Raw genomic sequence first — 15,337 nt, 5'->3', positions numbered from 1 at the left:
GAAGGGTGGGGGTGCACATCTCATATCCTCATTATTATCCAGTGATCACTGTTGGGAAGCGATTATATGCATGTGAAGGTTTAGGTTGAGATGAAATGTTTCCTCAATCAAGGAATTCACCAAAGTTCAAGTGCACACATGAAGGGGCTGTGGCTTCGGACGGCCTTCAGCACACACAATTCATTGATTTTAGAACAGTTGAGAAGATGAGGAGGCAAAAAAGGCAAAATAAGGTCCCAACATATACAAAGAAATTACACAATTACAAGCCTTTAGATGCAATTTATTTATTTGAGCTTGCAGGCACTGGCATTAAAAGTTACATTTAACTTCTACAAGAAGAAAAGTATACAAACCATTATTTCCACCCCTCCCAATGTCTATAACTTTACTCTGAATAGGAGTCAATTCAGTTCCAGCACTAAAAAGTGGCGCAATGGCAGCAAGAAAACGTATTTCCTCTTCCAAATCAGCTAGCATTAAAAAGTCACATTGGAAGTTCTAAGGAAAGTCTTTGCACCACCAACATTTTTAACTTTTATATAGTTCAGAGGTTCAAACTATTGTGTCAATTGTCGTTTAGTCCAATAATGCAAATTTGCCTAATCTGTCCATTTGCCAACATTTGCAAGCACAGCATCTATAACACTTATTCAGTTGCACATTGCTTTGTTTACAGTTGCTTTTTATACCCAATGTTCATGAATAGATCATGAACTCAAGTGCAAGTATCCTGGAGTGGAAGTAAATTCACACTTTGGAGGTATAACAGCATTAAAAGTCCAACTTAACTCCAACATACAAATATGGAGATTATTCTTAAAGTAAAGTACTAACCATTCCTAAATTAATAATTTTAAAACACATAACAAAAGTATTTACAACGCCACTATAAATTAATTGTGTAAGGGAAATTATATTAGATTAGGCTGTATTTCAACTCCCACTTTCCCCTAACAAGGCAGACTGCATTTGCTAAACCATAAGGACCTGGAGGGCAACTACAGTTAATCACATCTTAAATGGTGTCCACATGAAATAAAAACACAGCTGAGTACCTCTGATGCCACAGCCAATAAGGTGTACTTTCTTTTCATCAGATGAACTAGAACAGTTTGAAGTAGCCTAGTACAAATGGCACAGAAACTTTTATCACTTTGAAAAGCTAGTAGATAAGTCTGAATCATAAATATTGAGCATCAATGAGATCAGCTTTCACTATCAGTGAATGATCTCTAATTTTGAATTGAGATGATATTTGGAAGCATGGATTGCACAACCAAAAGCACATTAAAATAAATTAGAATTGGGCATTACAGTTTATCATATACTAGTAAACTAATGCCCAATATGTTGGTACCAAAACATATGCTTGCAAGAAATTTAATCTTGCAATGATATTAACCAATATTCAAAAGGAAAAACTATAAGAAGCTGTGTGACTCTGAAGCAATCTACCAATTATATACTCCAGCTGTTAGGGGATCAACTCCCAAAGCTGTTTTAACTTTAAACTATCCGGGGTAATACCAATAGCTGTTAAGGGGTTTTCTGTGAGAGGAAAGGGGAAAGCCACAAACAAACAAACAAACAAACCAACCATCAGTAAGGACATGTCCAGCTGCACAATTACAGAAAGGCATTGATGGCAGTTAGGGGGAAATCTTGTAATATAGAATTCTCCTCCTAATGGAAGGAGCATACAATAGGAGGCAAATGACATGGGAGATATTTTTAAAAAGTCTGCAGAAAATTTAAACAAAGTATATCACATTTGAGAATTATTATTTTAGATACAAAACCACTCATGTCATAAGGCAGCCAAAATATTATGGTAGCCACACAATAGTTATTTAAGGTGGGTTCTCAAATGCATATTGCTAGAAAATATGAAAAAGAGCCCATCTTAATCAAATAAGAAATGTCACATTTTAGTAATTATTTCTCAGAAGTGGAAAGTGCAACTGCTTTTTATTATGCAATTACAGTAAGCTTTTTATTAAATGATTCATATTGCTTTGTGGCTTAGAATATGCAAGTCTTTTTAAGAAATCAATTCTATATAATGAGATATTAAAAAATTGTGCATGCTAGCAGATGGACAAATAATATTTTCAGGTTTTCTTGAAAATTTAAAAGGGTAATTGAAAAAATAATCATCCCATTTGAATGAGACAACAAAAATCAGTAAATTATATATATATCAAATTTGTTACATGCTTTTTATATTCCTTAACTCAACTATTCCAGAAAAATGCACTCAGCCGAAATAAACAGCCATCAGCATCAGGGTGCTCTTACATCCACATCACTTCCAAATTCTGATAACTATGGTGCACCTCATAACTAAAGGTACACAACTAAAATAAAACAACCTTGAAACAAAGTAAAATTAGACACATCCAAAGACTCAAGTCTAAAGTTTTGATACCTAAATAGGGTTTTTGTTTTCTGCACAAACTGTTTGTACAACAAAGCAAGCCACTGTCAGTCACTAGCAAAGTACATGTCTGGAGCTATTTACCAAATATGTAGCAAAAAATATTCAGCATAACTGTAAGCAGCTTTACTCTTCCTGATACACAGAGTCAGCTTGGCACTAAAGTACTGCAGTTTGTTTTTTTTTAAACAATTCACTGTTACATATTCTGCAGTCCTCGCCTTTTATGTCTACCTCTGCAAGCAGAATTAACTGCTGAACAAAACATACATGCCAATACAAAGAAAGCATTACTTAACACAACATATTCTATTTTCTACAGTAAAAGGAAAAGATGAACTGCACTTTGGTTTACCATGTAACCCATCCTAAGTGATCTACCTCTACTGCAAAAGACTATTAAAATAATATGCACTGGGTTACACCGACAGGATTATGTCTTGCACATGACTGAAGTCAGATTTTTCTGCACAGCTGCACACCAACATAATCTCACATATTTTGTAATGATTCCACTTTCACTGAAAGTTTACTTAGGTAAGCTAAGAGCCTGGCAAGATTGCACCTATACAAAGGTGCTTAATTTTATACAGAATTCTACAGAATTGTAAGTCTTTTCTATTCACATGCTATTTTTATGACAAAGACAGGAATGTGAACTCTATCTGAACAGGATAAGAATATCAAAGCCTTTAACAGTACAAGTATTTGTGTGCTTGGTGTGTATCGGTCGCTCTGTATGAATAAAGTCCAGTAAGATAATCAAACGTCCCACCCAAGGCTTCAACTATTATTTTCTTCTAGATGCTCTGGGCTCATGAGTATTGAGCTTGGACTGGTCTCTTTTGGACTTTCCTCTACACACTCAGAAGCATTTGCTCCCTTTTTCTTAGCGGAGGTCACCACATTTCCTTTCTGTAGGATCTCAGTAGCTTCATGCTCTAAAACCTCAGACGGTGTGAGTGGCTCCAGCTGGATGCTGCCCTGCTCACTCGCGTCAGAACCAACAGCTTCTGGTTCATCTTTGCTCCTAAAAAACTTCTCAAAAGAAACATCTTCTTTGTGATCCTTATCCTGTTCTCTATTTGAGTATTCACCCTGGTCTTCAGCACAGCGTTTTCCATCCAACCCCTCGTCCCCCATCTTTTTACACTTCTGCACGCTATCCTCGAGAGGCCCGCAATCTTTTGTTTCATCACAAGGAGCATTGTCCTCAAATTCATCAGGTATTATTTCTACATCATTATCAACAGAATTAAAACTTTGAGCAGCATTAGGAGATGCCGGTTCCCGATGTGACGAATCGTCCTGTACCGTCTCTCCAGTGTTGCTTTGTTTCTCCATAGTCAATTCAGACAGTGGATCTGTTGTATTCTCAGTGCCTTCATTACTTTCTATATTTTCAATCAAGCTTATTTTGTCTCGATGACCACTTAAGTTGTCACAATGCGGTAAAGGCACAGCTTCCACAGATGGACACTCAACCTTAGCTTTTAAAGGCTGATCAGTCTTCTGCTGGCTTCTGTTAAAGACAGAAAATAAATCTGATGTTATTTTTAATCGTACAACCAAGAAGCTTATTTGAGTTTTATGTTTTCCTTCTCACTTCAAAATATTGTAAAATGATGGATTTTCAGATGCAATTATCCACATACAATCTGTTAATCTATTAAAAAGAAAATCTCAATTACCCATCAGAAGATAAATCAATTTCCAAACTTTCTGCTAAAGCTAAGGTGGAAGATGGTTTCTCCTTAAAGACAGAACAGAAAAGGAGACTTTTAAGAACTTAAGACTGTAATACCTTTCTTTTATCATTTTGATTTTGATAGAAAAAGTATCATAATTCAAAATCATTTGTCTGACAAAAACTGAATTATTCAATTGTTTAAATTAAATAAGAGTACAGCAAAAGAGAGCATGAATGTCCAAACTCTAAAATTAACTAACTTCAGAATGAGCAGTATAATCTCAACACAGAAGTCACAAGGATTGATTATTCAACATGGTTGATTAATAACTGACTCAAACAAGGGACAACATAACTCTTAATAGCACAGTAGCAAAGAAACTCCAATACCCTCTCTTGCAGTACTACTAACCCTTATCTACAAGGTATTTCAAAATCCGTCTGCTCACCTTACCATGCTCCTCCCCCACTTTTACAGGCAAGTTGAATTTCATTTTTCCCCAGGTCCCGCACAGCTGATTTCTTTTTCATTCTATTTTTTAAATTTATTTTGTAGTTTGGACAAATTCAAGAATTTGTATCTTGCTTTTAGATGGGTTATCCAGTCAGTCAATCAGAAGCATCATGTAATACAACTGACGCAGCTGAATTGCAAGCATAACAGCCAACTTCTGGTTTGTAAGTTCATGTCAGAACAGGAAGGAACTTAATGGAGAATTGGCACAGTGGGTTCACGGTCTGATAGCATCCCCACTGTCTGACAACTACCCAAATGTATTTTTATGGGTGAGTATTTGAAGATTAAAAGTCAATTATATATTTAAGGGACAGGCTAGTCACATTAAATCATTGCAATTTCCTGCAATTACCCAGTGATCTGCAAGTCAGTAATTGCATTTAAGACTTAATAGGAAAATGCAAAATAAGAGATCTATTAATAATCTGGCCATTATCTGTACTAGAGCTATTTACAATACATTTAATGTTCTACTCAGCAGCTTTTACACATCTGAAAAGTGTTGTAATGGCTAAAGAAACAATTGAACTTACCTCTGAATTCTTCACTGCTTCAGTGATTGAAATATCCTGGTTTCCTCTGCTGGGTGAACAAAACATCATTAGCTCAAATTCATTAAGGGTTATTGGCTGAAGAACTGTACACTAAACTGATGGTTTAAAGAACAGGGTCCATTTCCATGACAATTTACAGGATTGATGGTAGTTAATTCTACCAGCACACAGACGAGAAATCAGTGTGCCTTTGTGCTCCATACCCAAGCTCTTGACTTCTATTTCCCTTTTCACCCTCTCCCCACCCATCTCCAGTCCTCTTGTCAGCCATGTCAACTTTTAATTATTCTCTCTAGTTCAGGATTTAAAAGGGCCCAAGTTCAAGGGAGGCAGTGCACTGGCTTCTCAAGGGCAATTAGGGATGGGAAATAATTGCTCATCTTGTCAGCAATGGCCACATCCCATTAATAATCCTTGTCATTCCCTTCATTTACTCAAATCTAAGAAATTCAGATTCGAGCCAAGTCAGATATCAGCAGATACACCAGACATTCTTGTCAGGATAGCTGTATAAACCATCTCCCACCTCAATCCAGCCATAGGCTGCACTTTGCCACAAGTTGAAATCAGTGCTTCTGCCTTGGATTGAAATTTAACAGATCAGTGTTGATGCTTAGCCTCCTAACTGGCCACACTTGTATTATTTTCACGACTCACATTACTAGCTTGATTTCTCATCTGGCAGATTAAACTCTTTTGAGGACATTAATCCATTCCTCTTGCTGTTCCTTTACAATCACACTCCCCACCCAGGTTTCTCCTCAACTTAACATATGCACCAAGCAACTCCTCATACAGTGTGCAATCTCAATTGCACATCCCTTCCTCACCTCACCTCTGTATTCACTGATCCCTCAACCATGATGGCTCCCTTGGCTTTTCTAATCATATGCTTTCCAATCACTGAAAGAGCCATTATTTACCACATCCTTGCTTTCCAGATCTTACAACTGGAGACCTGCCAACTCTGGCAACCAACCTTTTCTTCATGTGCCCTTTGAAAAAGATCTCCTTCAAAAATAAGCAAACTTTGAGCTGCATAGCCTTTGGCTTTTGATTCACAATTCTACTCCAGCTGTTGATGTTGGCCTACACAACCAATACCTCATCTCCATCTAGAATACCTTTGTCAACAGCAAAACCAGTTGGTGCCATTGATGTCAAAGCAGCATTTTGACGGAGTAGTATCAAAGACCCAGAATAAAATTGATGCAAATGAGAATCGGGGGAGGGGGGGGGGGGGGGGATCATACTTAGACAACGCAGGATGGCTGCGGCTATTGAAGACCAATCTCAGCTCCAGAACACTGCTGCAGGAGTTCCTGAGGGCCGTATCACCAACTGGCTTCAACTGCTTCATTAATGGCCTATCCTCAAACATGAGGTCAGAAGTGAGGCCATTCACTGATAACTGCAGTGCTCAATTCATTATAGTTCAAGATAATGAAATCACCTGCGTCCACATTCACAAGACGTGGAAAACATTCAGCCTTGAGCAGATAATGAACATTTGCATCATACAAGATTCAGGTAGGGTCCATCTACAAATGAAAGAGTCTAACCAGCTCTTATCACCCAACAGCACCATCACTGAATCCCCCAACAATAACTTCTTGTATTACCAATGAGAAGAAACTGAACTGGACCCGCCACATAGTAGGTCACAGGTTCAGTATCCTGCAGTGACCAATTTATTTCCTGACTAGTGAAAAACTTTCCATCATTTACAAGCCAGGAGTGTTACGAAATACTCCCCACTTGCCTGGATGAGTGCAGCTCTAGCAATATTGAAGAAACTTGACACCATCCATAGTAAAACAGCTTAGTTGACTTAAAACATTCACCAATAGCACAACATGGTTGCAGTGTTTAGCACGTATAAGAAGCACTGCAGTAACTTACCAAGGCTTCCTTTGGGTCACGGGGAGGGGGAAGAGGCAATATGCTTTTGTCGCTGGGCTAGTAATCCAGACAGCTAGAGAAATGTACTGATGATCAGGGTTTGAATCCCACAACAGAATCTGAATTCACTGACTCACTGCTAAACAAAAAACCTTGTTCATTCACGTCCTGTAGTCTTTGCCTGGTCTGATGACTCCAAATATGACTTACAAGTAACTCCAGATCTACAGCAATGTGGCTGACATTTAAATGCCCTCTGAAGTGACCTAACAAGGCACTCAGTTGTATCAAAAACTTGGATAAGGAAAGAAACCGAATGGAGCATCTGGCATCGACCTACATACCAGGAAAAACAACAGGAAACTCAGCCCTATTGATCCAAGTCTACCTAACATCTCAGTGGGTTTGGCGGTGGCGGTGGCGGTGGCGGCGGCGGCGGGGGGGGGGGGGGGGGGGGAAAGAGAGAGAGAGAGAGAGAGAAGGGGTGGGAAGGGGGAAGAGGGTTGGAGGGACAATAACAATCATGCTCAGGGAATCATATCAGACACAATGTCCCAGACATACCATCCCTAACCAAGCAGAAGTGGCACCACAGTGATGTACACAGTCAGGAGGGGATTGTCCTGGGAATCCTCAATATTGACTCATGTCGTCTCACGGCATCAAGTTAAACATGGATGAGGAGACCTCCTGTTGATTTCTACCAACATCCTACCTGCTGATGAATCAGTATTCCAAGTTGAACAACACTTGGAGAATCATGGAGGGTGGCAAGTGGACATAATATATTCTAGCTAGGTTCAAGAGTGACTGAGTAGCATTGCGACAGCCCGAGCTGGCCAAGTCCTAAAAGGCATAGTTACTAGACTGGTCTGCGGCAGGTGGTGGGGAAACCACAGAGAGGAGAAAAAAAAACATACTTGAACTCATCCTCACCAACTTGCCTGCTGCAGACTGATTTGCCCATGACAGTTATCAGTAGAAATTACCACCACACAATCCTTGAGGAGATAAAATACCGTCAATCCTGTTGAGGCACAACCTACGTGTTAAAAATTGGAAAGATTTCAAACAGATCAAGCAACTCAAGACTGGGTAACCATGAGCCAGTATGGACCATCAGCAGCAGCAGAATTGAACTCAATCATGATTGGTAACCTCATGGCCCAGGCTATTGTACTTAAGACTTGTACTCTGGAACTTGCTATGCCCCTAGCCAAGCTGTTCCTGTAGTTACAACACTGACAACTAACCAGCAATGTGGAAAATTGTCAAAGTATGTCCTGTACACAAAAAAAAAAGCCAGACAAATCCAACCTGGCTAGTTACCACTCCATCAGTCGACTCTTGGATTAGTAGTAGGTGTCATCAATAGTGCTATCAAGTGACACATGCTCAGCAATAGCCTGCTATTGATGCTCAGTTTGAGTTCTGTTAGAGCCAGTCAACTCCTGACCTCATTACAATCTTGGTTCAAACAGTCAAAGAGCTGAACATCAGAGGTGAGGGGAGAGTAACTGCCCTTGAGGTTGCATTTCACTGCATTTGGCATCAAGAAGCCCAAGCAAAACTGGAGTGAACGAGAACCAGGGGAAAGATTCTTTGCTGGTGAAGTCATACCCAGCGCAAAAGATGATGGTTCTGACTGTGGGAAGTCAGTCATCTCAGGTCCAGTACATCACTGCAAGTAATTCTCAGGGTCATGTCCAAGGCTCAACCATCTCCAGCTGTTTCATCAATTATGCCCCTGCCATCATAAAGTATAGAAGTAGGGATATTCACTGATGATTACACAATGTTCAGCACCATTTGTGACTCCTCAGATATCCAGGCCTGGGCTGACAAATGGCAAGCAACATTCATGCCACACAAGTGCCAGGCAACTAAGATCTCCAACAAGAGATCCTAACCATCATTCAATGCCATTACCATTGCTGAATTCCTCTATCAATATCCTGCAGGTCACCACTGACCAGAAATGTATCAGGAGCAGCCATATAAATATGTCTACAAGAGCTAAGAGACTGGGAATCCTATGGTGAGTAACTCAACTGACTCCACAAAGGGTGCCTTCGACTTACAAGACACAAGTCAGGAGTGTGACTTGCCTGAGTGTAGCTCCAACAAAACTCAGGAAGCTTGACACCATCCAACACAAAAGCAGCCCGCTTGATTGGCCACCCCCTCCACAAATATTCATTCACTCCACCACTGATACACAGTGGCAACAGTGCGTACCATCTACAAAATGCACTGCAGGAGCTCATCAAGACTCAAACAGCATCTTCCAAACCAATGACCACCATCAAGCAGCAGACACAGACCACCTGAAAAATTCCCCTGTAAGACACAGACCATCCTGACTTGGAAATGCATTGCTGTTCCTTCACTGTTATTGGGTCAAAATCCCAGACCTGTCTCCCTAAAAGCACTATGTAAATAAGCAACATGGACTGCAGCCGTTCAGGAAGTCAGCTCGCTCACAACTACCTTGTAAAAGAGCAATTAGGGAAGGTTAATAAATGCCTAGCCATTGGCACCAAAATAAAATGGAAAAAATACCAGAACTTCTTATCTAACAGTACTGTGGATGTACCATAAAGATTGCTGCAGTTCATCATCACATCAAAAGCGATTAGGAATGGGGGTTAATTGTTTGCCCCAATAACACCCATATATCATGACCAAATAAAAGAAAACCTTAATTGACTCTCATTTGGTCTTGCCTTTTGCTCCCTCTAATCCGAGATTCAGACTTGAGTGCATCTGGCACACAAATGGTTTAGTTGTACACCAACAGATTCCGAGGATCCCATCTCTCTCTCTAGATTCATTCTCATGTTCTCAGAGCTCACCTCGTCCACAAGCCTAAATGTCCAGCACCCCAGACCTGATTGAAACTAAACTGCTGATAACCTACCCTTTCTTCCTGGTTCCCAAGCCAGCTGACAAGGTAAATAGTTCTCCTTTCCTCAAAAAGTACCAGTTTCAACCCCTCTGCTCTGAAAGAAAAATGCTTTAGACATCAGTTGTCTTTTCTTTTATTTTTAGAAATGTTCTCATCTCCCACATCAACACCCACCAATGCCACAGTTTCATTTCAACTTGTTTGATCAAGTTTCTGCTTCTACCATGGCAAAATAGAGCCAAAGCAAAGTCATCAATTACTATCATTGTGCATTATCCTCCCTGACCTCTCTGTAGTCTGACATGGTTGATACCTCTCACTATGTTTTCTCTGTTGGCCAGTTCAGTGGATCTAATCTCAATGAAGTCTACTTGATTGTCTTCAAAATTATTTCCACTTGAAATAATATTTCCAATCAAAATTAGTCTTTAGTCATATGAGGAAATAAAATGTATTTCTCCACAAGGTTCTTTTTCAGAAGGATAATATCTATAAAAGTCCAGATTGAAATTTTTTTGGACAAAAAAAAAGCGATACAAATTCCAAATAAAAAGCAAAAGGACAGCATATTTGACACTGAGTATGCCACTACAGCATGCTTCAAATATTAATCTTTCAGCTGAAAGCCATGGTTTCCTCGATCAGAATAAAAACAAATGGAGTTTCCTGGAGACTATTTTCAGGAGTTTAAGATATCGCATTTTTCCAGTGCATTGTGTGGATATATCTCAAATTCTAAAAGAACCATGAGCAGAGGTACTGAATTCTGTTGCGTATCACAGTCAAAACTTAGTCCTGCCTCATTAGAGGTCAAAAGCCATGCATTTTATATTAAGATTATGATCAGGCTTGTAAACCTAATTGTCTCCCTTTCCCAAGCTTCCCCAACTCCCATCCATCAATAGATGGATGGCACAATAGAGTCCCTGTTCCCCACCATAGCAACATTGGTAAAACCACAGAAACAAGGGCTCAAACTTGGGATTTTTTTTGGTTGATATCGTTCAATTCCAAACATTTAGTAACTGAGCCAACAGATGAACACCATAGCTTTTAGTATAACTGTGATAAGTACCCTCAGCCACCCATTCTGAAAAACTGATCATACCTCATCGTCAATCCAGTGCAAAAATAAACTAACTAGTACTTGTTTGCAGCAGCAACTGATACATACCTATATTCTAAACAAGTGTTATTTTAATACTAGATTGCACATTTTAAAATATGCACTCCATCATTAAACTAGATGGAACAAAGATTGTTTTTTGTACAATAGGAATTGGCTTAAATTTGGGTCTGTTGCACATTTACTAGGCTGGAAAAATAATAATTATCTTATACATAGTCTGAAAAAAGAACACAAGTTGTGGATATATAAAAAAAATCAGCAGGGATTTCCACTCCTGACTGGAATCCAAAGACTCCTGTTTGAAGAACACATGTACGTATATGCAGTAATACTTTCCCCCACATTTCACTTTACCTTACCTGCCTGGCACTGAATTGTAAACATCGATAAATGATGACCCAGGAAGAGGAATGAGTGTGCCTAATGCCTTGTAGTCAATTTAGCTCAGTTAGTTGGACAGCTGATTAGCGATGCAAAGTGACGCCAACACCATGGGTTCAATTCCCATACCAGCTAAGGTTATTTAGGAAGGCCAGCCTTCTTAACCTTGCCTCTTGCCTGAGGTGTTGTGATTTTCAGGTTAAATCACCACCAATCTGACTATCTGGGACTATGGCAACTTTACTTTAAAATCAATGGGTTCAGGAGAGACACTGATAGAAATGAGGAAACAAAACATGTTCATTTTGTAAGGGATAATAATCTTATCAAAATGCTAATGTTTTGACTTTGAGGCTGAAAATGGTGCGACTGTTTAGAAATGTGTAATGAGGAGTCTTTGATAATAAACCAGTTTATGACGTATGCAATTCCAGAATCAAATAATTAAGCTGTCTCAACATTGATGTTGTAAATACAGAATAAGAAAAAAGATAGCACCCAACAGAATGCAAAACTTGCAGTCCAAGACAACTTGTTTTCCTGGGTTTGCTGGTCCATTAAAGACAATTTTTCACAATGAAAGAATGATGATAGCCTTTTCACTAGTTTCTCGAAGGGAAAACGTGATGCCGGTTCTTGGATGACAAGTTCAACAAAACAAATTCCACTCACCTTGATGTACATTCAATGTTTCCCCAAAGCAATATTTCTTCCTAGAACAGTTCTCCATTTTGGATTTATAAAAAACTAATCTGACATGTACAAATGATCACTTAATCAAACCACAGGTGGCCCTTAAAAGTCCAATTCATTGTTGAATAAATATTCCATAGAATTGAAATATATGGTACTCTCCTTATCGACAGTATGACTTAGATGCAATCCGCGTTGCTAATCTTTATATCTACTGCATACAATTACACCCCTGAATCAGACTTTGAGCACAAGTGGCAGTCTTCCTTCTTGCAATACAGTATCTAGGGAAAAAAAAATTGCATTCTTTCTCAATATTCTGTAACAAGATTTTCTATTCTCCTCAAATTCAACATCTTTCTTCCTTTCAAAGTAGTCCCTAGAAATGAACCAGGACACTAAAAAGCATTCTTCATATTGGATCATTGTTACGTTTTGGGTAGTTAACCAAATCTTTCCACGTTTGAAGTTCCTGACATAGGCAGGTGTGCACAATATGTACCAACACATGTACTTTTATATCCTGGATTGGCAAATCAACTGAGAGACAAGAGCATAACGTCTTTTGAGACAGAGCATGGTCAGTGTGTTTAAACTCCGTTTCAATGCTTGCAATTAGGCAATTCAACTTTATGAAAGTATCATCTCCTCGCACTGTTCTCCTCTGGTCAGTGGTTGCATTGCTTTATTCCATTCCAAGTTCAAATGTTTTCAAAGTCCAATAGTTAGAAAATTAATGCTATGTTTGCTGGTATGAAGCTCACCAGCCATTTGTTTTATTTGTAACAAAAGGGAGACGAGGTAAGGTTCTTTCACTCGGAAATGCCCCTCGAGCTTTTGGCTTGCACTTAATTTTGCAAGCTTCATTCTGGAATTCAAGAGGCATGAAAACCACATTTTCCTGCATGTTGCTACTGCTTATTTCCTGGACCAGATTTGGAAGATCTGCAAGAAAGAATGCCTGCTCTTGCAACAGCTCAAGAATTTTAGCTCATCTGCAGAATTGGACAGCCAAACCGCACAGGAGCTGCAACCAAAACCAATGTTGAGAAATGCATCAAGCAGAGCAACTTTTATGATGTGGGTGAGGCAGCAGCAGAACAAGTGTCTTTTTGAATCCGAGACAGGGGCAGTTCAAAAGTACATCTATCGGAGAGCCAGAAATGGGTTGGGAAAAGCCTCTCTGATCCAACAGGAGAACTGGAAGGAAAGTGTAGCTCTGAATTACAATTGGAAGCTATTAAAGCTTGAGAATGCTTCTTTGACTGACAGGTTGACAGTTGGGTACAGGGAGACAATGTCATGGACTGGTAATGACAGTTTTCATGAAGTAAAGGAGAACTGTTTAGATTATATTTTTAGGAAGTAATGTTATGGTTACTCTATGCAGCAAAATGTCACAATTTTCCTGGATTTTATTAAATTAAAAATACACCAAATTGTTTAAAAATGAGCGACAGTAAATAATGAAGTTCAAACTTTTCCAGGTGAGTGCATCTCTACATACCTAGACATTGCATTTCTAGGGACCCACTGGGCAGCACTGAAAGAAGCGTGCAAAATTCTAAATTTGCTGCCTGTAGCCCTGGTTGGGGCAGATGATCTGGGAGTCTCAAGTGTGTCAAATTGAACACAAAAGTTGGAGGGGGAAAAAGTGGATGGATTAACGTGAAACCAACACCTAGGTCAGAGGTATCAGACCTAAATGGTTTAGCCCACCTCCATCTGTTGCCTGAAATAACCCCATGAAAATGCAGCAACTTGTTCCTTATAATTCTCAGGAAATGAAGCCAAATCATTTTCCCAGCTCCCACATTCCATAAGTTGCTTCTTCCTTGTCGTCAAGCAATGAATTTTACCAGATCAGAGGATTAGTAATTTATAATTCAAACGTTTTACGGCCTCATCTAACAGTACAATCCAACAAAGCTAGATACCATCATGAGTAAAGACAAAAGCAAATCAAACCAGTAATACACAATCTGTTCATGAGGCTCTGAATTTATTTTGCTCGATTTAAGAAATCATAAATTACTGAAATTTGCTTGGCAATATTACTAAATATTTTGCAATAGAGTGCAGTTTATGTGCAATATCTTTAATATTAATAGCTTAATGTACATACAACACAAAAAGATCAACTTGTATTTTAAGGTTTTGTTAACGCTTATTTGATTTACCCCGTTTTCGTGTTTGTAATATTAAGTCACCATTGTTTTTACCAACTTCTCAGGTGATCTGCAAAGCAAACTTACTTAAAGGCCGAGAGTGTTGAAAGCATTAAAAATGATATGTGACTTAAGTATGAATTGGTTTTTGATCTAACATTTTCACTGTTCCAAGCGGTTGATCACTTATGCTGCTGTTTATCAACAAATAATTCACTATAACTACACATCCGAGACACGAACAGTCAGATGATAGAGGAGCTAACAATGAAACCAACAGATTTCCTGTATATTGATTCAACAGGCGAGTATTGCACACTAATTTTCTACAGCAAAATGTTCAGCACTTACTTCAACAGGAATACATTCTATGAACAGCTACTCATATGTCAAAGAATGGCTGGTGATTGCTTTTACGTAGCATGGCTTCACTAGTGTCAATTTTTATCCATTGAAGAACAGCACTAATATAATATGAAAGCTAGTTAATCATTTATTACATGATTCATGACCCTGTGAGCTTAAACTCTGGTCCTTTTCTGTCACATGTTACATTAAGCAGAATAAATAGATACATTGATTTTATCTATGAGACAACTACTTAGGCAATGTCCATTCCAACATTATGCACGGATCACTAATTTAGTAACAAATTGGTTTTCTCGTTGGATGTCTGGTCTAAGAAATATAGTTCTAACCAACCCTAGCTCTAATTCATTTTGAGCCATCTGTATGGATAAATAAAGTTCACTTTCATTAATGATTTTGTTACATTTACAGTGAACAGGAGTCCTATTGATACTACTTCACAATCCATTCCCATTAACTACTTTAAATGGGCCTGATTAATGGCACAAAGCTGTACAATAAAATTTTAAAATTACGCAAACCACATCTGTTGTTATAAAACATTGTTTTATTACCAGGAAGATCATCATCATACTCCTAAAGGTAA

General features: G+C 38.8%; 1 protein-coding gene across 4 annotated transcripts in view; it reads right to left on the bottom strand.

Moving 5' to 3' along the window:
* Positions 1-247: 247 nt before the first annotated feature.
* Positions 248-15,337, bottom strand: part of znf280d (zinc finger protein 280D) — a 116,256-nt gene continuing 101,166 nt past the window's right edge. For 3 of the 4 annotated variants that reach the window (XM_080214377.1, XM_080214381.1, XM_080214380.1), the window contains 3 exons: positions 5,181-5,229; positions 4,132-4,193; positions 248-3,962 (listed from right to left, as the gene is read on the bottom strand). In XM_080214377.1, the coding sequence (XP_080070503.1) occupies positions 3,224-3,962; positions 4,132-4,193; positions 5,181-5,229 (850 nt within the window). In that variant the 3' untranslated portion in view covers positions 248-3,223. The remainder of the gene's footprint in view (positions 3,963-4,131; positions 4,194-5,180; positions 5,230-15,337) is intronic. The other variant, XM_080214378.1, reaches the window with a different exon arrangement.

Source organism: Carcharhinus amblyrhynchos, chromosome 28 (genome assembly GCF_965287045.1).
Source record: "Carcharhinus amblyrhynchos chromosome 28, sCarAmb.v2.hapA, whole genome shotgun sequence".
Lineage (NCBI taxonomy): Eukaryota > Metazoa > Chordata > Chondrichthyes > Carcharhiniformes > Carcharhinidae > Carcharhinus > Carcharhinus amblyrhynchos.
This window is presented reverse-complemented; position numbering and strand designations above follow the sequence as displayed.